This window comes from Porites lutea, chromosome 12 (assembly GCF_958299795.1).
Source record: "Porites lutea chromosome 12, jaPorLute2.1, whole genome shotgun sequence".
Taxonomy (NCBI): Eukaryota; Metazoa; Cnidaria; class Anthozoa; order Scleractinia; family Poritidae; genus Porites; species Porites lutea.
The window spans coordinates 4,127,291-4,155,234 of record NC_133212.1 but is presented as its reverse complement, the minus strand read 5'-3'; the positions used below and the strand labels follow the sequence as shown (position 1 = coordinate 4,155,234).

Sequence of the window (27,944 nt, the reverse complement as noted above, 5' to 3'; positions counted from 1 at the left end):
TATACAAAGGTACATGACTCAGAATTTACACAGGTCACAGCAGTTACTATCATTATCTATACGGCTTGAAAGGTCCACACCATGTATATGTTTATTGAATGCTTTGAAGCTTGTAAGTTTCTTAGCTCACCATTGACCTTTAATCAAATAAAAGGTCCTTGGTAGCGCAGCAAATGCCTCCCATAGACCACTGTATCAGTTTTTTTGGTGTTGGTGTGTACTTTTGATCCTGAATAACTCAGATACACACCTTGGTGCCATATCGTATTTTATTATTCATTCAAAATATTTCGCTGATTATGATTGGCTAAAAGCACACGCATAATTCACCAAAACCAGTTACTGATGACCAAATTTGGAAGAATTTTGTGTTTAACAAGGAAATGACGTCAAAAATGCAGTGTTCTTGCAGGTTAAGGCACCGTTAACCAAGATGACCTGGGAAAGAGGTTGAGTTGTTTTGGTTGTGAAAACAAAAAATGGCGGACATTTCACTCGTTTCAAGAGTAAGAACTAGGCGAAATTATAGCTAAAAATATGGCAAGAACAGCAAGAACACAACTCGAAGGGCGACATCTGCTATTTGGAGAATATTTGCGGAGCTTAACAACCTTAAACGTGCACTATCAAAGGTGAACTTAACATCGATGGAGGTAAGCATGTTTTAGCTTTGTTTTTAAACTAGGAATTATTTTGAATGAATAATAAAACAATTATTGAATTCGGCTTTCGTATCATATGAAGAATTATGGAGATCTCGGAGGGTGTTATCCACCGAGCTCGGCCTATGGCCTCGACGGATAACACCCTCCTCGATCTCCATAATTCTTCATAAGATACTCAGCCTCATTTATTAATTATTAATTAATAACAATGATGCATGATAACTTACATAATTCCATAAACGGTTGTTCATAGGAGGAAGGCTCAAAGTGTAGCATATATCCTTCAATGTCCAAGTTCTGTAAATTAATTTCATCAGTATAATCAACACAAGGCAGGGCAGAGAAAAATCCGGGTCTGATTGCCCAGGGCCAGTAAATTTTGATTTTGGGCAATTAAAAATAGAAGTTTGGTGGCCCAGTGAGTAAGTGAAATTAGCTTCAGCAGTCCTGTGAGTCTGTCAGAAAGTGCCAACTGGGAACTATTCTAGACAGAAACTATTTTAAATTCACTTCAAGATGAGTGACACAATACGTTGAAAGCATGAATTAATTCAAAATCCAAATGTTAGCATTACTTCTGTAGGAAATGTATAGGGACAACAAATGAGAATTTAAATTTTCATAGAACGATTTACAGGGTTAAAACACTGTGATGTACTTACTGGTCAAATAATTCCACAGTAACATTTGTGGCTCTTGTCACAGCATCCAAGTGTTGCCTCATTGCTTTCACAGAAAGAATATTGGTCCCCTCCTCATTTGGGGTCTGTATAAGGAGCTCATTTGTTCCACCATATCCCTCTCCAAGAGATTTCTTTGTGTACTTTAACTCCTCCTCGAGTCTGCCACCCACTACGATAACAAACAGGAATGGTTAAAGGAGCTGTGTCACGAAATTCATTCAAATCAGTAAATTACAAAATGCCCGTTAAATTGAGAGAAACAAAAATAACCGCTTAAAACTTTAAAGGCAGGTTAAAAAAAAATAACAGAAACAACAGATGCCAAGGATGGGTGAAACTGAGGAAGATTGAAATGGATTGAAATTAGGGTTTTTGAAAACTGTTCAGCCCAACAGTTTTTCAAATTTGATCCCTGCTGCTTGCAACGTAAAAAATAATGCTCAGGAGACATATTTGTTTGTCTCGGATCTCTGATTTTATCATTTACCTGTAATTTCGTTGCTTACTTTAAGTTTCATAGCGATTGAGGGCGAGTAATTGGCAAAACTAAACAAAATGAAATGGACTGCCGTGACATAGCCCCTTTAACCTCATTATTTACAAAGGTGCAGAAATGTAGCAGGCTGTATGGCAAAATGGTCACTACATCAGACTAGACTTGAGGTTGGGGGTTGTTTAGGCTGAGAAAACAGCCAACATTTTTTGATGTCTGAAGAACAACTGCAGGAATTCCATACTGACACTTTTTTCCTTTACATTTTATTTTACGAATCTACCTAATTATTATTCACAACACACCTCAAATTGCTTTTGCTAGTTGCGAGGCCCTCTTATGGAGGTTACATATGTCCCTAGTCTCAATTTCAAAACCTGCCATTTCGCCTATTAACGCATTAAGTCTCAATAGTGACCAACAGCAATTTTCTCCTAACAATGTCCATACATTGTCAAGAGATAAGATTGTGAGAATATAAAAAATGATCACAAAAGAGAAAATGCCTTGATGTTTTATTAAATTCTCTCAACTAATTCTTAAAGGAAATGTATGGAGATCAGTTTAGAGAATTTGTATGTGGATACTGGGGCTTAAAGGGTTGAGGAGGATGCCATGTCGTTGATGGTATTTTACTATTGTATTTGCACTCTTCTCTGTCGCTTTCAAAATTTCAACCCATTTTTGTCGTTTGTTGCCATTTCTGCTGCCCTATGTCGCTGTTTCAAGGTCATGTTGCTTGTCAGAATTTTACTCTTACATGCAGGGCCTCATTTGCAGGTTGTGTATTATTATTTTATTTCTGTAACAAAGAGTTTGAAATACATAAAGTTGTTGTTTGATGACATGTCACTACCCAGATCTGAGCTATTTTCTCAGGCTATGGCTAGCGCAGAGGTTGTTGCATTGTGCCATGTTGTCACCACTTCATGTAACTGGGCATGTGTGTTTCCAGGTAGTTCTAAGCTGCTGATTTTGCCATCTCTTGTTTACTTCCAGTCAGTTGGGTTTTTTTTAATCATGTTATGTTTTAGGGGTTTCAGTAAAACCTGAGGTACAGTAGGCAGTAGTGACTTCAGTAGAGTAATTGACTACATCAACAGGGTTTGATAGAGCCGCTCCTCAAATTCAGAGAAATTGGTCACTGACTTTTCTGAAAAAATGAGCTGATGCTTTTTGCCAAGTGTCAGTACCTACTCAAAGAACTACATTTTTCAAAAAATTTTGCTTGGTGAAATAGTGGAGTGCCCAAAACCTTGCAAGGGAAGCTAAGTGCATCCACTTCCAAAACAAAGCATTTACATGTACACATGTAAACAACACAGCCAAAAACTGGATGCAAGGGAAATGTAACTGTCCCATAATGAAACAGGAACATGACAGCAATTTTGTTAATCTATATTTTTTTTACTTTGAGACAGGAAATTCCACGCTTCTTAAAACCTGACTTAACATCATTAACGGGATTCTAGCAGAAAATTCAACACCAAGCTTACGATAAAGGGACACATGATTCAAATCATTCCAGTTGTTTAGGAATTCTATATCTGCTGTTTATTCACTTGCAATATAAAGCTAAAGTGTTGCTCCTCAGCTAAAGAAGTGGCGTCTATTAACATCTGAGCTTCACTTAAGGAGATTAATTGACAAGCATTTTTCAGCACTAAAGGCTAAATTAGAATCATGACCTGTTGGATGCAAAAGATGGAAATTGTAATCACATGCATCTGCTTTAAAGTTGGCTCCAATCCAATGCACGAATAATAAAATTGAAATAATTTCAAAAACAGAGAGCTAAATCCAAGCAACTTTCACACCCCATATGGACTAGATGGAAGCCATAAACATGTTTGCTTATCTGTAAGCATTTTGAGAAGATGAAAAGTAAAAATGGGTACTAGATGCCAAAAATGCTGCATTAGTGTCAAATTAGCAACCACCTTAACCTTGCACAGCTTAAATATGACCATACATAAAAATATATACAAAAAACAGGAAATCAACACACAACTAACTTATGAGATTATTTAAATGAGGTCATGTAAATCTAATTAATACAATGTAGGGGCTTATATTTCTAGTTGTTTTACTGAAAAAGAAAAGGAAATAACTTTTGGTGACCTTAATTTTCTCCATGGAGCATTTTTTTCCAATCAAATCTTTCTTAGCCCATGGAAAAAGTTCATTTTGAAACCTGTCATACACAAAGTAAAATTAAGAACTTATCTTTTATTACACACAGCCTAATTCAGGGAATGACATTATCTTTTACTTCCAGGTGGCCCACTCCATTTCTTTTTCTTTTTTTCAATAGAAAAAGGTTTACTGTGTTATTTTATTTAAGAGCTCAACTCCCCAGAATTAGAAATATTGTATTTTATTGTGATAATAAAGCCTACCTGGCATCATACATTACACACATTTAATCGCTTACAACATAAACTAAAGGGACACTACAAAGGACCATACTTAACTTGACATTCAAAATGATTGCCAGTGACAGTTTTTTTTTTTTTCATGAAAGACAGTTGTATCTTAGAAAAATGTGCTCTTTGTCTACAACAAATAAAGAAGTTTACAGTCACACCAGGTCAAGCGTACCCCCCAAGATTCCATTAATGAATCAATTATTGGAAAAACAAATCTGTTAGTTGTTGCCACAACAAATATCAAGTTTAAATCTGCATTCCTACATGCAGAATGAGCAGTGAATTTTTGGTGAACACTTTTCAGCAAGCAGTCAGTTTAAAAAAATCTTTGAACGGTCAAAATTGCTTTAAAGACATCAAATTCAAGAAAAACTGAGCTCTCAAAAATTCATTCCGCGTGTAAATTCACTGCTCATTACGCATTAGTGGATTCTAGGGGCAGGCGGAGGTAGGCTTGACTTTGTCAAAGATTTGTTTTCAACTAATTTTTCCTCCAAAAATGTTTTGAGGTTACATGGAGCGCTGGCCTACCTGCTGGCCAAAAGGTATCTCAGTAAGTCGGCTGACCTGCTATTTTATATTAACATAAAAATTTTAAGAGGAAATAAGGTAAGAGCCAAGTGGGCCTGCCTGGCTAACCATGCTGGCTTGCCTTATATAAATGGGTCCTGAGGATGCATTCCTTTGGGGCAATGAGGATCAGGGTTTATGATCAACGATCACCTGGACCTTAAGGCATCAAAGATACCGATGAGTCCTTCACTGGTCCCTTTGATTCATCATAACCATTAATATTGGATCATAAATCTTGATCCATATCCACCCAAAGGAATGCACCCTATATCCCTTTAAGTGCCAATATCAACATACAAATTCTCCAAACTGATCTCCATACATTTCCTTTAAGAATCAGTTAAGAGAATTTAATAACAGATTAGGGTATTTTCTCATAACTGTATCTCTTGACAATTACTGGATATTGTTAGGAGAAAATTGATATTGGTCCCTGTGGGGACTTAAAGGAATATATCACAAATACTAGTCTCAACACCAAAGGTGTTCATCTTGGTTTCTGCAAAAATTAACTGTGGTAGCTTTTGGTGTCAATGTAAACTGGGGGGGAGGGGCAGGTACTTCCTTATAAGAGGCTAATGTGGATGTGCCGCTGGATGGGGTCGCATTTTCACAACTGGATTGACTGTAACGGGGTCTCTTTTTCAACAGAGTTACTAGAATGGTGTTCCACATTTTTCAGATTTTTGGGGGTAAGATAGTGCTTCATATTTAATTTATGGTTAGCAGAAGTAGCAGAATGTTTGTACTGCAGATGAAAAGTAAAGTGATGTTCACTCAATCTAAAAAAATGGGTCAATTCATAAAAATAGAAAGTGACTAAGTTGGGATCGCGAAAAATTACATATTTGTCTTAAAGCGACTAAGATGGGGTCTATAATTGGCCACAGAATAGACTATAATGGGGTAGGGGCTCTGAGAGGCCAGCGGCACATACCCAGCAAAAATTAACCCAAGCAACCACCCCACCCTCCCAACAATGTGATAACTTGTTTACAAGCGCCTGGAAAAGAGCTGTCCAGGAAAAAAGGACCAACTCTTGCTTTTTCATTTTAGGTAGCTGTCCATCTTACAGGAACAGTTGATAAAAAATGCTTAAAACTGTCATCAGCCACTTCACTACAAGGCAGTTTTAACTCCTTAAAAATCACCACATATCTAGCTTATTGATCACGTCAGCTAGAGCTCTCTGTCTAGGACCATAGAACAAAAAATTTGCGTCTTAAGTGCTCAGCATACCTTCAATCCAAAGATTTTCCGCATTTGTTTCCAGTGTTGCTCTCGTCAAACCAAACGCGCAAATGATCAGAGGAATAAACCCAACCAAAATCACTGGGGCGCAGTGGCTCTGAGTGAACCGGCCAAATTTTCTGAACACGGTTTGAAGTTTAGAACGGACTACCAAAGCCTTTCTGTTGCCCCTGGCATGTCCCTGAAAACAACGCGATATATTAATAAACTTTCTGCGTAAAAGCAAAAATATTTTCTCGGCCTTCCTGCTTCTACGTGATTATTTTTTATTTTTTAAGATTAAAGAGATAAGCTAGCGCGTACGTTTAAGTTAAACTAACTCCAAGAGTAAATATCGTTTACGAAACTTGTAAACATCAATAAGTTAACATTTTAGTTGGAGCTTCTAATATTTTTGTGCTACTTTTCGGCAGTATTTATCTTGCAAGAGAGAAAAGCACGTGCTTATAAAGACCACCCAACTCTGGCAGGCTTGCCAGAGAGACTTAACAAGCATAACAACCACAAATTTAGTAAGGGCGAGGCGAATCTAGCTCACAGAATGGTGAAATCTTTTGCGTGGTGCTAGCTTACAAAATCCAATTTAAACCTCTTTAAGGAACAAACAAGAACCGACAAACTGATAGGTATTTGAGAGTATTGTAATAACCGAAACTCGCAACAGATTTTCAACCAGCTATTTGTCGCCCGATCGGTTTATTCAGAGCAAATCAATCCGGAATACGATCTTTTGTTGTTCGACGTCAAAAAAGTCAACAAAAAAGCCAAGCCGACACAGAAGTGAAATTATTTCGGCGCCTATCTAATATTACAAAACAGATCTTCAAAGCCTTCGTCTAAAATCGTTATATGGAAGATGAAGGAAGTAGAAGAAGGAAATCGCTATGAGCCTCAGTTTTGTCTGGCCCTCGAAGACACTTGGTGGCCTTTCTATTATCGGAAAGAGAAAAACCCGACTGCAAACCACAATAGAAGCGCATTACGTCCAAAATAAACCTCTCTGAGGTGTTAAGTTAAAATCTTCTGATGGTAAATTGTTTTCGACCGTACCAGCGTCCGCAACGACATTTCTGTTAAGTCGCATTAAAACACCAAGGTCAAAATGCCGTAGGACAAGCTTGCGACCTCCCTCATAGCGCTTCGTTTATCGGGACGGAAAACACTACCCCTACCCAGCGATTTTTTGCGAAATTTGGCGACGCAGATTTTGAAAGTTGAGCAATTTTCAACTTTAGAGGGTATCTGCGGATACTGAAGGCTTTCGGCAGCCATAGAAGTATAGGAAAATCTCCTAGATTTTCAGCTTGACGCGAAATCTATACGAAGTAATGTAAACAATACTGTTGATCAACAGAATATTTTAACAATAAAATTAGGATTCGGACACAAGATAGAGAAGAACTGCCCCGCATAATAACACTGGATTACTAATGTTCGCTCACCTGGTCGATTTCTCGAAGTGCATCTTTGGCCCAAGTTGAATTTGGCGACGAAAAAGCATTCATAATGAAGATAGCCCGACGACCACGCGGGCTTCTAACTTTGGTTTATCTTAGCTTAGCGATTGTTTCTCAAAGCACGCTCGCTCGAGTCTTCGAGGCACGCCAAAGAGCATTGAAATTCCACCTTAAACGTTACCACGATTGCAATGAAACCAACAACAGCCCGAAATATGCAGTTCTCAAGCCATAATCCACGTTAATAGTCATTCACTTTGCTCGCAGTGAACATTCCCTCAGTTAGTGAAAGCCGATCTCCGTTGTCAATTCCAGCATGAAAACTAATCCCGCGCAGCTACCCTTGTTCAACGTCACCCTAGCACGTCTCTGATTGGCTGGGAGCGTCTATCGTTCCGAGAGTGGCCTTCCATTAGGCACCTATGGACCACACACGCGGCCAAAAGAACAATATTACAGCTATCTTTTATCTTTTGGACGTCAAAGACTAACATCCGCGAGACTAAAAGCTTTATGACAGAAAACTAATCCAAAGGTGACTCTCCGAAGTAAACGCCGCAAAAATTGAGAAATCCCGTAACTTGTACAAGTGGAAAGATTAGTTGAAAAGATCGTTTTTACTGACCAGGGCATGCGTTGCAATTGTTCTCATACCACGAAATTTTTTTGCACGCGGTGCGGTCTTTATTTTGGTTAGCACGTTTTTGCTAGGCTAAAGTTTGCTGGAGATTTCCTCGACTATTTTGAGATCAGCCATGAATAAACAACGACAAGAAATGAGTAAAAATCCCAAATGTAATAAATATCCGTCGGTTTTTCGGCCCATGTCGCAAGTCACGTGATATCTGCAATTATAATTTTTGCACTCAGAGCATGGCTATTTCCGCCCGCCATCAATTAATGTCAGTTATTTTTTGTTGAGTCAGTTGACAGTCAGATAATCGTTTCGGGATGGTGTTGTATTGTGCCTAAACACCCTTTATGCTGCTAGCCGCATGAGAGCTTGCAATTTTTGCATTCAGGGTTTTAGCAGGCCATTAAAGCCAATTTCCGCCCTGAAAAACGCCTCCATTGTTGGCCACGGAGCGCCAGCTTTCCTCGGAACAAGTTTTGTTTTTTACAGCTGTGGTGATTACACCGCGTTATCAATAAAGTCTTTGATTAGGTCAACGCGAAAACTAGTCATTTTAGAACTCGGCCACTCCAATAACATTCACAGACTCGGTGGCGTCGTGCTTGCTTCCATTTGCACACCGTTGAAATTTTGCAGAAGTTGCTTGTTTTTTGTGTTAATATTTTGATTGGAGTGCGGCCTGTGGATTGTAAATAAAAAATCACCGAGAAGACCTACAGAATTGTTCCTTTAAACTCGATATTTGTGATTTGTACGTGAGGTGAGATACGTATAAAGTAGACCGACACACCAGAACAAACAATACCCTTTTGCTGGGGTGCACTTCATTTAACAACCTGAGAGTCTCCTATTGTACCTCAAGGATCGGATTATTTAAGTACATAACAAAAGCACGCGCCGAATGGCAAAATTAACGGCTGACACGTGTCGATTCTGTGCAAGTTAAGATTCCTTTCTTCTAAGGTGTACTCCTACAGTGAGTAAATCATGGAGCAAAGAGAAATAATATATGAAGAAATGATTTTTTTTCTTATTTCATGGTCTCAAAAGAGAACTTTAGCCCCGGCGAAAAGTTCCAGTTTCAAACCAAAAGGACAAAATGCAATTAATAGAAGAAATTTTTTAGCTTTGTTTTGGATTTCCTTTCTCTCTTCGCTTTGAGGATCAGTTCGCTCTGCTTTCTTCAATTACGTCTTTTTTTCACTGAATGATTCAAATCTCCTTTCCACTTTTTAGGGGGCCGCTAAACTCATTGGTTTACAGTTTGGTTTTGCTGTTTTAATCTTTTTTTAGTCTTTTCAGTAACAGAAAGGATTTTTCATATTACTTAGGCCTGGTTCAGACGCCGTACTTTTCATGTGCCGAACCTAACTGAATAAGTTCGCCTTTGGAGCGACACTGGCGCGACATCTGATTCAGACGGCGTACCGTGTGTCGAACCTAAGTTAAGTTCCACAGACTGTCGAACTTAACGCTTTTGCCGCACCAAACTAAAACTGCCGCACCAAATTGATTCAGACGCCGCTCTTTAATCTTTTGCCGTACTTACTTCATAAGTTAGGTTCGGCACATGAGTAGAGCGGCGTCTGAACCGGGCCTTAGAAACCAAAGTTCACGTTCTTCTTCAGCCTTTTTCAACACGATCTCTCAAAATCCTGACACTGTATGGCTTATTTTAACCCGTCAGTCTACCTTCCTACAAAGATCAATGTCAAGGAGGGGATGGAGTGTTACAGTTTGTGACATAGAAAGTAATGAAGAGAGTGATGCTGGGAACGAAAATGCAAATTTTGGGGTGTGGCACGGCATTGCCATGAATACCGCAGAGATAAGGTTATGTAAATGTGCGTGTTGCTGATCAGTGACCTTTTTTTTTCCTTTTTACTCCATACGTCACGTCTATCACACAAGCAGTCGCAGGACCAAACCAGTTTTACCATTTGAACAAACACGATTGCACTTTTAAGAATTAAAGGAAATGATACTTCATATGTTTAATTTTCGATCACAGTACAGACTTTCCAGCGCGGAGGTGAACACACCGGACCGCACTAGAAGCTTGCGACTTTGGCGGGCTTGCTCTGTTGGAAAAGGGTCTCGTTTTTTTCGCTCATCGTGACTCCTGGCAGGAGATCTCACCACATACAGGAACGCAGACTTTTTTTTCCTTCGGCATAGAATGCAATCTCATCTCGGCACGCGCAGCCTAGATATTGTTGAAAGGTTCAGGAAGAATTAATCCTCTCGTGACAGAATGAAATGATAATAAACTGGTTTTAATTCTGTTTGGTTTGACGGCGGCTTTCTTGATGGGTGACTTAAATTTTCAAGCTCAGTCGTAAATTTTTCCTGGTTACGTGCATGCTTTCATGTTCACGCATTTTACGCAAGCATAAACTTTCTAAACTGTATTTCACTGAAGACAAAATTTTGTTTTTTGACTATGATTTTGGCCGGGGATTTTGGGCATATGACCATCCGTACAGACACTTGACAACCCTATATTGCAATGACATAAGCTCCTATAGTTTCTGTTAGGTCTCCTCGCCACTTCTTTTTTTTCTTCTTTTCCTATATTTTTTGTAATTATTGTGTGGCAAATAAAATAAAATAAAATAAAAAAGATTCTTTTAAGCAGGCTCTTTCGACCTGGGAGTACCCATCTGAGGACGATATTTTGCGGGACCTTGTCTGAGCTAGACAACACCAGAAAAGTGCTTTCAAACTGCCATTGGTCTTTTACAAGTTGTTCAATGTTTCATAACAGTTAAACTTCCGTGTGCGCGCGACCACGTATCGAAACACCAAAATTCGGTTTCACTACAGTTGAAGCTCTGGTATGCGACTACTTCCAGTGATCGTGATTGACCACTAGCCTGTATACAGCCGCCCCCCCCCCCCCCCCCCCTCAGAAAAAATCGGGGAGAGAGCAGACGTTTCTATCCCCGATTTTGACCAATATATATGCTTTCTTTCTGAAAAGCTAAATCTTGTCTTTGCAAAAATCACATGCCAAAAACAATAGTCCAGTTTTGTTATTTAACATTACCCTTACCGTAAATGATCGATTAAGCGCCGCTACTCGAATAAACGCCGCTATCAAATAAGCGCCCTACCTTTACCGAAAATAATTTAATAAGCGCCGCTCTTGATTACGCGTCGCGGCGCAATAAACGCCCCACCTTTGTTACTGCGCTTGATATAAAGGGATATCAAAACCATCTCTTTTGAGAGATAAGATCTCGACCCACTCGTGAGTTCTAAAGTTGGAAACTCCTGAAACCGGGTTCATATAACAGTTCCAGGTGTACATATTTTATATTAAATTGTGCATAGCTAGTACGCCAATCATTCAATTCTCTCTATAATTCCCTCAGTGTTTTACCTGTAGTTGAAATAAGCGCCGAACCTATGACGGGGAAAATGAATTAAATAACCGCCGCGACGCTTAATCGATCATTAAGGTAGCCACTAAATATGCTTCATGTCGTCTGTTGCGACGGTTAAAAACGGATCAAAATGAAAACGATGACCGAAAATATCGCAGGGGCGTGTATTATAACAAGGACTTTACTGAATAACTCAAATACAGTCGAACCTCGCGGTACGGAGACCTCTCTAATACGGACAGTTTCCAATGTGATCCCGATAAAATTCTCATATATTTTTTCTTTAAAAAAAACCTCTATAATACGGACTCAGTCTCTCTAATACGGACAACGGACACCAAATCTCGGCCCCAGAGAGTAAATTCATATAAACTTAACCTCTTTATCACGGACACTGCAGTGATCACATGATCCCGAATCCCAATCAGGTGAATCTGCACAGGGTGAATTCCGTCTGGCTGATTAGCTATTCAAGTTGCTTTCAAAAGCTCAGCCACTGTATATCAAATAACGAGACGCGATAGGTGTACAGAGGAACATAACCGACTTTTTAAGGCTTGAGTAACTACAGATAGCATAAAGATCTCTTCTATTGCATTTTGTACTCTATTTATTGTTTAATGCACTTGGAAAATAGTGAAAGACGCTTCTAGAATTGTGCTTTACTTTACAACTTTTACCTGCAGCATTGCGCTGTAGCTCGTTTCGTTTTAAAACAGTGATTTGTCTACGACTGGACTTATTTTGTAGCTGAGATGTATCATGTTGTTGTATGCTACTGAAAGACAGTGTCTTAGTACTGTGAATTAAAATGCAGTTTAAATACGAGTGTGAACCTGGTTTTAGCTACTGAACATTCAAAACTGTAAGTAGAGTTATAAAGTGACGTAATCATAGTGACCTCTTTTATACGGACACCTCGAGCTCTCTAATACGAACACTTCGCTCTGTCCTTTCGGTGTCCGTATTAGAGAGGTTCGACTGTAGTTTTCATTCTGTCTGTAACATGCGCAAAGAGTTGAACTTACATCACAACCTGCAATTCTATCGTTTTCAAACGCTTTAGTGTGGGCAGTCAAAAACGCATCAAAACGGTAGTGTGGACGCGAATCGATCGATGCGCTCTCGATGACACCGAAAACGCATACTTTTGAAAAAGCGTTAGTGTTGAGACAGGCCCTAAATCACCTACCATGGAAGTAGTATGCTTTGCAGTTTGACTCATCAAGGAAATATAGTATCCTGCGAACAATCTCTAATTCACGGGTGTCTCAGTGTTCCACGTAAATTTGAACAAAAGGAACGTCGTGTCAAATGAAGTCACTATGGTGACGCCATATTTGCCGTATCGGAATAAAACATTGTCTTTTATGCCAAAACTGTTTCGCCGTATACCATGAAGTTCTCGTCAGTTCGCAATCACATTTCGGCTGACTTGTATATCCGTTTAATTACCATAAATGAGAAGCCTAACTTAACTTATAAACATGCCAGATTAATATTCAAAACCTGGTCAAAAGGTGCTTTAAAAACAAATATCGCATCAATTTTCGAGAAAAAAGAGGGCACCTGATCGCATTTACCAAATCAAAACGAGACACTTAATTTAATAACGCATCTTAAAGATAGAAAAGCGCACTTGAAAACGCAAAAATCCCATTTTCTAAATCAGAAAACTTGATTTACAAAATCAACTAGCAAATAACATTACTGAAATAGGCGTTTGAAAAGATTAAAATTAGTAACCAAAAAATAACGAAATAACAAGATCAAGTTGTTCTAATTCCTTAGGAACACCTTACATTATGTTTATAGCACGTGGATTACGACGTTTACATACAGGGCTTAGTTATTGGCAGTTCTCGTTCGCTCAGCTAAGCTTAATGGGAGACCCTAAAAAGGTATTTCTATTTGTCAATTCTAGAAGTTATTCGTGTTTGTTTAAGCTGTATATTTCGGCGGCGACAAAATCTGTGGCAAAAGCCGTATTCCATGGAATTTCCGCTTAACGCAAAATCTATTGTTCTAGCGAGCTTAATACTGGGGTTAGCGGTTGGACCTGCACGTTCCAAGTTCAACTTCTTTATCGGACTTTTTCCGCTTATTTCGCACCCAAATCGACATTTTTCCCCCACCACAAAAGAATTTGCTCCCGATAATTCCGAATGAGTTGTGACGTTCACCAATTAAAAGAAGACACTAGCACTGCATTTTACGCTAGGCTCAACTATCATATTTTTAGGAGTCGGCCAAGACTTTCTGCACGAATATACTGTATATCCACACTGAGGTCAAGCGTATGTTTGCTTTTATCTAGTAGGATTTTATTTAGTATGATGCGGAAACAAAGGCAAAGATGTATTGATTTATACCACTTTTTCTTTATTTTTCTGAAAAAAGGAGCTTTAATGCATTAAAAATGCTTTGCGTCGAGCTACGTTTTATTGATAAATGGCGACAAGGGTGCATTCAGTACTCAAACATATACAATTTTTTAGCGAACTTTTTAAAGGGTACACAAAATCAGGGGCGGCGTATTGGTGGAGAATGTTCCAAAGCTTAAACCGGCGGTGAAACGTACAAACTTAGCTTTGAAGTACTATGCTCAGCTTTCGCAAATTTTCAAGTAAACAGTCTTTAGTATTTGCGTGTATTTTTCCTTTTTCTAAAGTTGAGACAGTAATCCTAACCTTTGTCGACCTAAATAGAAAAGATTGCTTTAACTCGATCAAAAATGCATAGTTTGAATTCATGCCATGTCGGGGAATCAGCTCTGTTTCACCAAACCATTTTCTATAGGTCGACAACAAAATATTTTAGGATGATGTCCCGGCCTAAAGGCAAGCAAATTAAATAGATAACAACAACAAGGAAACATAGAACAGAAAATCGATAGAGAAGTTAAGTTTGCGTGATAAATACACGAGAAATGAAAACGTGGAGACAATCGAGCAATCTACCATAATGAAACTTTTCTTTAGACTCTATGTGGAATGGCGTCTTAAGGTGACGCAACATATTTTGCTTCAAGTATTTTCTACTTAAGACATTTTTGGTGCTTCCAAATAAAACTATATCTACTTTTAGTCAAAAATGCTTCCGCCATAGAGGATCATGGAAAGACCCCACAGTTATCACGAATTCCAAACTACTTTATTTGGTATTTTATCGTATGTCGCTATAGCATTGAATCAACACGTCTAGAACCAAAATACTCGACATATCTTCCGCTATAGTTCTGCACATTTTCATTTCTATTATACGGTGTCGACTGAGTACTGGTAACTCTAAACCGCGGAATCTGTACAGTAATGAAACACGAAAGTACCCCACCCCCTCCCCCTACCCTCCGCTGCATTTGTCTCAGATATAAGCTCAAGGTCATTTTTAATACAGCAGACGGCACAGCTGACAAAGGATTCGTGCGCAACAAAGTGTTTTTAAAACTTCTCGTTCTTGCGTCCTTAATTCCTTCTTTCGAAATCATTTTAAGGAAAAGGATAGTCATTTCAAATACCGGAAACAAAACACCTTTAAATACAACAAAAACCTTAGCCTCGCGCCTTGTTTTTCCCTGTATTTACACTGTTATATTTGTAATAGTACACTGCGTCTCGTGTTTTTTGTATAAGTTCATACATTTTTAGATTACCCTAATTTCTCCTTATGCATTTGACTCATTATAATTGTTGGATGTATAAAGGCTTAGAAAGCAAAAGATCATTGCACAATTTTTGCCGAAATTCCCAAAATTTTGATCATATCCAGGCCACCATTTCCGTCAAGTTTTCTTCAGTTTCACACGTATATTTCTATACTGGAAGAAATTATCACATTGATAAAATCGAGAGGATATCAAATTCTCATGTGTCCAGTATATCTTAGTTAAGATAGAACTATAACTTTTCTTTTAACGATTGTATTAAACCACATGCAATTCAATTCGAACTTGATAGCTGTATTAAAGAATTCTTTGTACGTTTGAAATTTTCTTGTCAGCAGCTTGAATGATTTATAGTCTCATGAATTTAGATTACTTCCGCCCGGAACCTTTTTTCGCACTAGGCAATTATATAATTCTTGTTTATGAGAACGAAATTATAAGAAGGACGCTCTTAAAACAGTACTGTCGTGCCCCGGTCTGGTACTCCCCCCGGGGTACTCCCTTATATGGCCTACACGGGGATGTGCCCCCACGGGGTACTCCCCGATAAAAGTGACGGGGGTGCTCGTCGGAACATTTTGAGAACATCCCTAAAAGGTCCCAGAAACTTGTTTTATGGGCGTGTCCCAAATTCATTTTCACCCTACCCCTAAGAGGTACCAATTCAACAACAACAAATTATATAAATGGCACTGCAAATTTTAACAGTAACAATTTAACAATAACAATTTAACAATTCTGGCAGCAGTCATTTTAGATTTTAGCGCCCTAAGTGGTACCAATCCACAAATTTAATCTTTTAAAAGATACAACGAGCACCCCCGTCACTTTTATAGGGGTTCCCACCCCGGGGATGTGCCGGTGGACAGGGTGTGGCTCTTCACCTCTCTGTTCTAAACAGGGTATATAATTTCGGGTTAGTCTGTCCAAAACACTGTATATAATTTCCTGTGAGTCTGTCAACAGGGTATTGCCTGCACGATTGATTTGATTTGCCAGATGAAATTTGTTTTTACTCTAAGTATACAAAAGCAATGACTATATCGTGAATTTACTGTACTGAAATTGCCACTAAATGGCTGTAAAACAAGACGGCCTGTATTTTGTCCTTTTTCCTAAACAGGGTATCAAACTTGAGAGTGTTGTCCTAAACAAGGTATTTTAGGAATTTTTTTGTCCTGAACAGGGTCAGCGTTTCAAGACCTCAGCGGCTCACCTACAACTAAGTATTGGTCAAGTACCCCCCCCCCCCCCCCGGGGGTTCATACGGTCCAGGTTATCATACTACATGGTGGTGAATAGAACTCTTAAAAGCATAGCCACAAACAAGTAGATATAGGCGCAGACAAAGTTTATCCCTTAGTATGAAAGAAGATCATCGCAGTTATACACGTAACTTTTGCAGTTGCGAAAAGAAAGCTTGGAAAATGTTTCTCAGGCTTTCTTTTCGCAACTGCAAAAATTAAGCCTTAAGAGTGATCAGCATCAAATTTCTCCTTTTAATATCAATTTTTTGCAAACAGAGTGGTCATGAGAATTACGGACATGATCACACAAGATGAATTTGCTTGATATTTTATCAACTTCTCCCCACTACTTCTGTAGGAAAGGAATAGTGGCAACAAATGAGTATTCAAATTTTGATCTTGGGGTTTAAAAGTTTGGGATCATACCGATCATCAAACTTGTGATGTTTCAAGCCTTAAAAGTTTTGGTGTCTTCCCAGCAGGCGGTAAACAAATAGTCATTTTTTTTATCTTATCGGATCTGATCAGACATGCAAGCATAGAGAACTATTGCCAAAAAAAAATTCAAAAAAGTTACTTTTAGTATTTGGTGAGCCTGAATAAGACGTTTCACTTGTACGTTTTGTTTTTCCGGTTGAGTCCATGTGATGTCTTCGAGGCAAATTGCTTTTATGTGATACCAAGAGCCAATTATGGCTCTTGGTGATACTCTGTTTGGCGGCACATACCCTTTTAGACCAAATAAGGAAGTGCAATCCTTCTTTCGGGCAATTTAACCTTTTTACAATGCCAGCTGGTGTAGGAACCTAAATTTAGAAGTTAACAAATAGAGAGGAAGGAAAAATTTGGTATTAAAGACTAACATTTCAAGAAGGTCACCTGATGGGGAGGCTAAAAATTAGAAGTTAGCAGATCATGAATGAAAGACAGCTTAAGACGACTGTCTGTAAAATATCTGTTCGGAGAGCCAGATGTTGCCTAGAATTTTCTATTACAAAAGGACGGCTAAAAATTTTAAGATGACCGTTCCATTCAGGTAGTAAAATTTCGAAGCGTATCTAATAAATTTCCTACGACTTTCTAAAGTTTTATTATTCACATTTCACTCCTCAGGTTAGGTTATTTTTCGTAGAAAAAAAGGAAACCTAAAATTTTCTATTCAAAAATGTAACGGAGAGGGATCAGTAAATTTCTCACTTTCGTACGTTTAATTACATCTAAAAATTGTCGCGAAAATAATTTTAAAGCCCTTGTAATTATGAAAAGACTCAAGTTGCCCCAGGATGACCGAACAGATAAAATGTAAAAGTACTCTGGCCAGCCTAGAGAGTGAAAGAAACCGTCGTTGAATGCTCCTGATAAGAGGAAAGACGTTTGGAAGGCAACTTTTTGATACAAACAGCTGCCGCAAGTCAGATAGCAGAGATGATTTGCGAAGAAGTTTCTGTATCGAAAGATGGCTTAACTGTTCACAGTCCCCTATGGAGCGCTTACTGGTGCGGGCGGCCATCTTGGTTTCATATATATATGCCTAGGTGATTAGTGTCTCTATAAGAGACATCAACGCCAACACGCTATTCCTCTTCCCCATACAAACTTTATGAAAGATAGTTTCATTTACTCTGAAGCAATAGTTATCTTACCGAAATAAACTTATTTCGAGTTTTCAACCAGGTTTCTACTGCTAGCGCTCTTCTTGAAGCTGAGGATAAGTGGGCGTGCAACGTAAATCAGGGAAATGTAAGCGCAGTGGTATTTTTAGATCTTAAGAAAGCCTTTGATACTGTCAATCACAATAGTCTCTTCTCAAAGTTGAAATTCTACTGTATTGACGGTATTTCACATAGCTGGTTTAGATCTTACTTAGATTGACGAAACAACGATGTCTTATTAATGGTTCAATCTCCGATTGTCGACCAACAACTTGCGGCGTTCCCCAAGGTACTACACTGGGTCCGCTCCTATTCTTGACATCTATAATTAATCTACCTAATTGTTTACTGAATTCTTATTCACGAATGTACGCTGATGACACGCATCTAACCTTTGCTGCTAATACAGTTTCCAGTATTGACAAAAAAGACCTCTCTAGGTTTAAAACAATAGGCTTCCTGCAAACAAGCCCATTCGCAATGCATCTAAAACTGAGTCTATTTTTATTGGATCAAGACAAAGACTAAGCAAGTTTGATTGGCCTTTCTTCCATATCTCACAATGTTTTAGTAGACAATTTAGGTCATTCAACAATTTTATTGGCTCATTAAATTTTTGGTTCCAATTGAGGATAAAGTTATTTAAAAACGCTGGTCACGCCGCAAAATTAGTCAAATTACACACAAATGCTTAGAAATCTTACTTTTGTTGTACAATTTGCATATTTTAGCATCACTCCAAAAAACGTTTTTGTTTTTTCGAGCAACTTTTGAGCAACTTTCATTACAAAACGCAACTTTTGATTATTTTTTTGAGCAATTTTTTGAGAAATTACAGGAAACTTTTAAAAAATCTCAAGCAACATGTGGAAAGCCCTAACAGTGTAACAGGAAGAACAGGGGAAACACGGGAAACAAAGGAACATGGAACAAGAGGAACAGGGTGAACAAGGGAACAGGAGGAACAGGGGAACAAGGGAAACAAGGGGGAACAGTGGAACAGGGGTGACAGGGGAAATGAGGGGAACAGGGGAACAAGGGAAACAGGGGGAAAGGGGGACAGGGGGACAGGGGGAACAAGGGAAACATGGGAAACATGGGAACAAGGGAACGGGGGAACGGGGGAACAGGGGGAACAAGGGGGAACAGGGGAACAGGGGGAAAGGGGGATAGGGAACAAGGGGGAACAGGGGAACATGAGGAACAAGGGGGAACAGGAGAACAAGGGGAACAAGGGGAACATGGGGAACAGGAAAGAGGGGGAACAAGGGGAACAGGGAGAACAAGGGGTAACAGGGGAACAGAGGGAACAGGGGGAACAAGGGAAACAGGGGGGAAAGGGAAACAAGGGGAACAGGAGGGACAGGGGAATAGGGGAACGTGGGGAACAGGGGGGACAGGGGAACACCAAAGAACGCCAAAGAAAGACCAAAGTTTGGCTTATGCGTTGCGCGAAAAACAAAAAAAAGGCTGCTTAATGACATCGCATTAGCAGAAAAATTATGCCTGAGGTTTTGGAAAGTTTTTTTTAGCCATTCCTATGTTAAATGGCCGAAAAGCGGTTCAAAAATGAAGATTTGCTCAAAATGCGGTTCTTTTCCCTTATAAATGGCTGACGGCGAGGGGTTAAGGGTTCCGAGCAAAACTCCCGACATTTGTAACAGCCAAGGTTTCATTTAGAGTTGCAAGAGAAGGAATATTGAAACAGGTAACACCATGCCCAAGATGAACTCCCAAAATTTCCGACGAGCATCCCCAACTTTTTCATATGGAGGTTTTCCCCTGGGGTACAAACGTAAGTACAGTGCAAATATATAGACGAATCTTCAAATCGTATACACGGGCTTCGAGAAGGTTTCCCTTGTTGTAACATTTTCAACAGTCGAACCTCCACTTTTTGGGCCTGAACTGTTTAACGATTTTCCATTGTTTTAACCCCTTGTGAGCGACCACTTGCCGCATTCTCTATCTATGTTCGCTGTCTGCACTATGCTACTTGGAATATACGAAGAACTTTAGTCGTTGCTTGGAAATACTCATGGCTTAACTTAGAAATTGTATGCAATAAATTATCTTGCATGAAGTAGATGTGCCCGGGACTTCTTCTAGGAAGAGCTCCCTGTGCCGTTCGATTCTTGTAAGCGACCTCCTCCCGTAAGCGACCACTAAGTCTTTACATTTTGGGTGGTCGCTTACGGGAGGTTCGACTGTATAAAAAAAAGGTGAATCGCAGCAAAGGCAAGGGAAATTTGCAGACAATTTGGGGGAGCACCACGCAATTAAATTAAGAGATAATTTTAAGCCTCAATGATAAAGTTTCTGACAAAAACTATCAATGGTAATCTCCATTCCCGGCAAATGCAACTTTCATGCTATCTGCGTTTTCGCACGGGTTTATTTTTACGCTCCCTTCAAATCGAAAAAGAGACCTCCATAGACTGTGGGTGCATTTTTTTGGGAAAATCCAAATCCGTATTTCCGAATCCAAAAACGGATTTTCCGTTTTTTGGGGCAAATTCATAAACGGATCATGAATCTATAAAATACACACTCAGGGTGGATTCTTCGGATCAAATCCAAATCCAGAATTTTGAGATTCACAATCTAAGCGCTTTTTGGGGAAAGGATTTGAAAAGAGTACTTTTGACAAGCGGTTTTTCCAAAAAAAAAAAAATGGTACGTAACAGATGTCTTACATGTATGACATTCTAAATGAACCTATGTTGGTGTAGCCTGCGAAGCGCAGACGCATTTCCGGTCGTCGCTTCTCTCCCTCCGGAGGGAGAGAAGCGACGACCGGAAATGCGTCTGCGCTTCGCAGGCTAATGTTGGTGGCACGCCTTGTTAATTTTGAGTTACATATCATTCCATGTTGGTCATCTATTCAAATTATTGGTAGACTGTTTTTAAACCCTTACTTGTCATGTTTTTTGTACGTATGTAATGCCAGCTTACGCCGGTTTATTTTCCAAGTAATTAAAAAAAACAATTCCTCTTCTTCGGTTTTAAATTCTTATAATTTTACTATGCTAAGGAGTGTGTTCTATTGGAGAAACGTTTGAGTTTCAAACCCAAACCGAACGAAAAACATTTCGCATACATTCATTCATAGCTTATGTTGCTTTTTCTTCTCGTCTTCGCCATGAGGAGTGTTGTTTTTTTCCCACGAATCTTCCGTTTTATCTGGCAGTGAAGAATCCGTATGATCTGAGATCACAAATCCGTTTTTGGATTCTCCCAAAAAAACGCACCCTGTGTTGGGGTTATATTTACATGACGCAATGACCTGATGACGTCATGTTACGTCATGGCGCCACATGCATGGCCGTCATCTTTAATCGAATTGCAATCAGAGAAAGTTGTGCCAAAATGCATCGACTGGAAAATCAAGACGAAACGAGCGCTTTTAAAACTGCAAGAACAGGAATAGTATGTAAAAAAGCAAACAATTACGATAATCTCCATGGGAGTTATTTTTGAAATTTTCAACATTGTACTTCTATCGTGTTTTATGCAGCTTAGCAGGCGGCGTGGTAGTATAAGCAATCACATATATTATAAGATTATCTGTTTACCGGATCGAAACACGTAACCATCTGTTGGAACATTCATTTCAAAAACAAAATGGCATGAAAACTGACATAAACGAAGATACGTCGCTCCAAACAACTTTCGTCCCAAGTGATAAACTTTAATAAATACGTCCAAATACAGCACGTTTTTACCCCCTCTGAATAGGCTTAAAATTTAGAAGCATGTTGCCTGTCAGTTTAAGAAATTAAAGAGCGATTAATTTCACGCCGGTAGTCCAATCGTCACGTATCCGGTATGCGATTTTGTTTTGGAAATCGTAGTGCGACCCACATGAAACGTACTTGATTCAAACGAAGAACACACTGTAGAGTTTCACTTAATTATGTCCCCTTTCAGTTTTGATAACCTAAAACTTGTAACACGAAAAAAAATGTTTGAACGATTTCATTTGAAAGTTCTGGTTGTTTTCTTTTGTTTCTTTCTTTCTTTTTTTTTTTCATATCTTTGTGGGGCTACCAAAAATAGCTAAAAATCGGCACAGGCCAAACTACTGGACAAGGTCATGTGCAGCGAGTCGTACGACCTTCAGTTTGGCCATCCCCATAAAACGTTTCGTTCGCACCGTCTTCCCTTTCGCAAAGGTAGGTCGGCCGGAAGGAAAAAAATAGAAAAGAAAACTAAACAAGGAAGGTCGAATCAAGGTAAAGACGATTTAGAAAGTAGGATGATGCTTATTGGATTGTTTTTCTTACTTTTTCGCCGAGAAGATGGGTCGATCGAGCGTGGGAAACAGTTTATAGGGATGGCATTAAAGGCGCTGTGTCACGAAATTCATCAAATTTTAAATAGTGGCAGTTTCCACTAAACTGAGTGAAACATAAATATAACAGCTCAAAACAATATAAATAGAACAGCAAATACAAATTTAAGACGGCACGGATGGACCGAAACCTGATCAAGATTGAAGCGGATTGAAAATTGTGGTTTTGGAAAACTTGTTAGCCTAAGAGTTTTTCTAAGTTTTGTTGTCTGTAACGTTTGATTTAATGCTTGAAAGACACATTTCAAATGACACACAGTGAAGCTTTTATTTTATAATTTGCCAGTCATTTGGTCGCTAACAGTAAGTTCCACTCCCAATAATGTCGTATGATTTGCAATATTAGCAAAATGAACTAGAAGAAATCCGTGACATCGCCCCTCGATCACTGCTAGTATCATTTGCAGTCAGCGAAAATCTGAATTTAAACTACCCTTAATGTTGTGTTGGTTCTGTTTGCCTCTGCATGAGGTTTTCACCTAGTTTACTAGTCTGTAGTTGTATAATAATATAGTATATCTTTATTGCGCCTTACTCTCCAAAGGGAGGCATCGTTCTAGTTACAATAAAGGTTTTTTTTTCAACTACAACAAATTTAAAAAGAAAGAAAGAAATATGAACGAAAACAACAAAATTATACGGCATATACTATTTCGATAATAATTATACTATAATTTCATTACCTAATCAATTGGATTTTTGACTCAGGAACTGTTTTCGTTTTTTAAACATTAGATGGGCATATTTGGCTATAATATGTGAAGTTTTGTCATTGTCCAATCTGAGTAAATGTAACGTTCTATCATGATCTGTTAATGAAGGTTGCATCATTTTCAGAAATATGAAAATAAAGTTGCTGTCTAAGGCTTTCGTATTCAGTACAATCGATTAAGAAATGTTTCTCGTCTTCTATGCAGTTTCTTTTGCAAACTAAACAAAGCCTTTCCTCTACTGGTATAGAAGCTCCTTTATTTTCATATTTCCCTGTTTGTATACGTAAAGTATGAACTCCCAATCGCAGTTTAGTCATACTGATTCTATGAGCTGGATTTCTAACTATCTTTAGGTATTCTTCCAAGCGATAATCTTTTTTAATTTCCTTGTTTGTATATTTTTGTCTAGAGCTATCCGAAATGTCGTTTTGAGCTTTTAACCAATCTTGAGAAAATTTTTTCTGCAGCTGTTGTTTAATGCTAGAACGAGTGCTCTTAACACATTGCTGGTTTTTTATTACCTCGTTTTTGTAGCGCATTTGTATTGTTTCGTCACTATTTGCGTAAATAAAAGCTTCATTTAAGAGAGGGTTGTCTGATTTTTGTCTAGTCTTTGCCAGTAACATTAAAGGGAAGCCTTTATGTCTAAAGATAGAGGGTATCGGCCAAGTTCGGCTCTACAGGCCTTGTTTTCTGTGTTAGTGAAACGTACCGACGTAACGATCGACCTCTGGTGAAACACGTCAACAGAATTGAGATCTTTACGCTTTTTCATCTAGGTACTGAATAATTCTCCATGATGACTCCACGAGTCATAATGCAGTCATCCCGGGGCCGGGATAGTCATGCAGCTCTCACGATAGGGGCGTGATCGAGCTAGACACAAGAATCGAGCAAAGATCGAGATTTCGAAAAGGTTCTCGCGCGATTGCCCTCTCCTGTCCGGCTAACGAGCTTCTTCTCGACTGACTGACTGACTAGGAAACTACCTGTGGTTTATTATGCTCTAGTGCCAAGTGAAGTGTGGGACCATAAAAGCAACGTTGAACTCAGTACTTTCCCATGGTTCTGTACAAGGTTAGAGCTAACTTTGAATTTGTCGATAAAATTCAAAAGCGCGATAATTCAAATGAAAACTACTGGGCAGTATGCTGTACAGGGTGGTTCTTTGATTCTGTGGATAAAATCCTTAAGAGCGCGATCATCCACAGAAACTGCTGAGCAGTTCTCTCTTGTGAGAATGCATGTTGTACAAGGTGTTTCTAACTTTTGAGTCTTTGGGTGAAATCCTAAAGATGAAAGCTCGTCTACTAAGCAGTCCTTTCCTGTAGGTCTGTCAACATCATGCTGTGAAAGGTGGATCTCACTTTTGACTCTGAGCTAAAAAAATTCTGAATTGTGAGCAGTAAAATGAAAGCAACTCGGCAGTACTTTCTTTTACTGTTATTTAGTTTATTAAGCTGTACAAAATGATACTAACTGAGTAGTAACCATTCAAGCCAGTATACCAGGTGGTCTCCCGACGTCGAAGTCCAAACAAGCGGGCCCGGGAAATCTGGGGCGCAGAATTTAAGCATCACCTGATGATCGCTAAAACCCAATGTTTGTTTGAACCCTGAAAATGGCTTGGTCCATACTTATTCCTATTTGTAAACGCTTTAACGCTCTACCCTGTAAATAGTCTAAGGCTGCTTTTTTATCGCTTATTCGTTGGAGGCCGCTTTATCCGTGGTAGGGATAAAGCTATCCACTTTCCGTTCGAACAACCGGAAACACTTCCAATTTTTTTGCCTGTGAAATACCTTTTTTATAACAGCTTATTTTGTGGTTGCATTCTGATTCAGCCACAAAGAAGCTTTAAGGTGTCTGCCATTGAGTCTGCGAACGAAATTCTGTGGCTTGAAATCTCTCTCACATCACCAATAGCACTCGTTTTTCGGGGACAAAGTTGCTGATACAAAATTAATTTTGAAACCTTTTGTAACCTCTTTTAATCTTCACATTGAAGAGAAGAATAATAATAAAGTAATCCATAGTTAGGAGGTTTTCTGTTTCCTTTTTAAGTGATAATGCGTGAAAATATTACATCAACAATCCTAGATAGGTAAGCATGCTTGGATGGGAGAGCACGCCGAACATTTCGTGGCCTCAACCGCAAAAAAAAAGCGGTCTACAAGACAACGCCGCAGATTGCCTACATTGATCGATTCGTTTAATGAGGCCTTCATCTTTAGGTCAAGATAGAAAGCTTCTTACATTCTCGCTTAGTTATTATCTCGGATATCTGGCCCATTTTTTCTTCAACTAATTGTGTGATGAAAGAGAAGTCGGTAAACTCCAAGATGGAGTCCTCGCTAAAATACCTCACGCGCTATCACCATGGACCAAAACTATCAGCTACTTTTCAAGGATATAAAATTCCGGTAGCTACCCTCGTTTTTCGTGTCGAGTTAAAGAAAGGAAATGTAAGAAAAGGAAAGCATGTTAACAAATGACCGGATATGTGTTGATGAATGTCTGTGAGGTCAGATTCGTAAACTGATAAGGCGTAGTGCGCGCAAAGTAAATCATCTCACATGTTGTTTTAGATTTTCCTCAAAGAGTAAAAATTTCCTTACCCCTCTAAAATATTATCACATATCTTTAAACAGAGATAAGGAGATCATGCCGTTCTAGAAGTAAAGCGAAATTACGTTGTATCGGGAGTCTTTTCGATCAACAGTGGCAAATAAGTCCTTGAAACTCAACACGCTGCATGACTGGTTTTCTTATCAAACGGCGAGTCATCCTCATCTCTGTTCTTTTATCTGATGTTAAATTACCTCGATCTGTCCTTGTGGCTGCCCGCGTTTGTCTGCCGTCGATCTGACGTTAAATTTGATTCGAAGCATGAAGAAATCTGCTAAAATCGCTGCGCTTAGGGCGAGCGCGTGTCGTGACAGTTTATAGGGTGCGAAATATATTAAGACGGCTGTTTCTCTCGCCAACTAATTGAGGATATCAAATTTAAAAACTGTGGGTCCTTGAGAAGCCAGTTATTGCTAATGTCACTCTACAAGTGAGTAAGATCCTTTTTCCGGGTCAGAGTTCAAGGACATTATGAAAATATATTGCTGCAAGATATTTGGTTGTTTTCCTTTGTCAGCTGGCTTTCTTGTTTGTTTTGAAAAGAAAAAATGGTGTTTGAAAACCTGACTCCTCAGCATATCAGTCCGGCGACGGCGAAACCAGGATAAAATAACAAAAAGTGTCTTGGCTTGAGTATTTGCCCTGTCAACTTGCCCATTTCTAAAGTAACAAAATATATTATATATTGTCACATATTTTTACACTATTTGATGATAGTTTGGCTCTTTTCACTGATTTTCACCATGAGTTCCCTCTGAGTTCCAAGGGACTTGTGGGGAGGGGGCGGAGGGGTGGTATAATTTGTCGCTGGAGGTCCCCCTCTTCAGCATGTCTTGCACTAAGCTGGGACCAAAGGTCCAGAATCGTTCATTTCGCTCGCCTTGTTTAAGACAATAGATCTCATGATTGGTCATGAATGACCCTGATTCATTTAGTTTCGCATATGCAATTAAGCATTTTTTGAACAACGATCATGGAAGCAGATTTTTTGCCAGAAATAAATGTTGGTACCACTCGTCTCCATCCTTCACCCTTACAGGTGACACCCCGGAGTTGGAAAGTGTGCTTCAGTCCTGAAATTGGTATTCTTCACACTTACAGTGAGTCACTCTCTTAGAGGCCATCTCTTCTTTAAGACATCCTATTCAAGATACTAAAATAGTGAAATTGTATACCCTGTTTAAGACTCATACTGGACACGAGCCCATGACCCATCTGGCCTGTACTGGCCTGTGAAAACCATACTCTGTTCGGCGGCACATACTCGAATAAGCCAAATTAGGGAGTGCCTACCCCAGACTCTAACCATTTAGGGTAAAGGTGAAGGTGTACTCCCCCCCCAACTTAGCACCCAGTTTCCCTCCTCTTTTGGGGGTCATGCTGCCGACGACGGCTGGCGTTTGTGATAAATAAACAACCAAATGAGGCAATCCGGATGAGATTTAACCTCTACTGAACGAAGTCAATTATAGATTTCAAGTCGTTCTTAACTTACTCCTAATTCCCTGGATTAAATTAAGTGACTGCGGTGTTGCTATTCAGGTTGATGTTATTAAGCATGGTTTTATTTTACTTTTTAAATCGTTTAGAAAGTACCTTTCAGCCCAAGTTACTCTGTATAGAAAACAGCGGAAAAGTATAACACGTCTTTCAGCTTTGGGTAAATTCAAGAGCCAATTAAAGGACATGTAAGAATATGTGGGTCTTTTGGATAGTATCTACAATCTTGGACAATATTTCCTTGCTAACAGAGGTCTCTCACGACGAGGCAAAAATGAGAGAAAGGAGAGAGACCTCTGCTAGCAGGGAAGGACAATATACATGGGAAATTTATTTCCCCCTTCCCCCAAAATCAAACAGGCGAAACTGGCGCGTTTTGGCGTTCGCGCGGCTTCATCCTTGATTTAGAGGGATGGGGATTTGCTGTTCCATTTCACGCTGTCCAAGATTATAGTTTTAAGCCCCGGGGGATATTCCTGGGAATTTTTGGTGGGGGTGTGCCGCCCTGTTCTCCAAATCCTGGCCCTGTTTCAGACCAAAAAATGCAATTTTCCACACCCGTTTTCAAACCAGACCTCTAAAATCCATACCCATTTTCAGACCTGGCCTTTA

The 27,944-nt window shown here is 39.2% G+C and overlaps 1 protein-coding gene across 2 annotated transcripts in view; it reads right to left on the bottom strand.

Annotated features, from left to right (window-relative positions):
• Nucleotides 1-26,158, bottom strand: part of LOC140922037 (protein patched homolog 1-like) — a 56,165-nt gene extending 30,007 nt beyond the window's left edge. The window contains exons 1-4 of one of the 2 annotated variants that reach the window (XM_073372066.1): nt 26,027-26,158; nt 6,083-6,275; nt 1,328-1,517; nt 893-962 (exon numbers count right to left, since the gene is read on the bottom strand). In XM_073372066.1, coding sequence (XP_073228167.1) covers nt 893-962; nt 1,328-1,517; nt 6,083-6,275; nt 26,027-26,095 — 522 coding nt within the window. In that variant the 5' untranslated portion in view covers nt 26,096-26,158. Of the gene's footprint in view, nt 1-892; nt 963-1,327; nt 1,518-6,082; nt 6,276-7,536; nt 7,995-26,026 lie in introns of those variants that run through there. The other variant, XM_073372067.1, reaches the window with a different exon arrangement.
• Between the last annotated feature and the right edge of the window lie 1,786 nt (nt 26,159-27,944).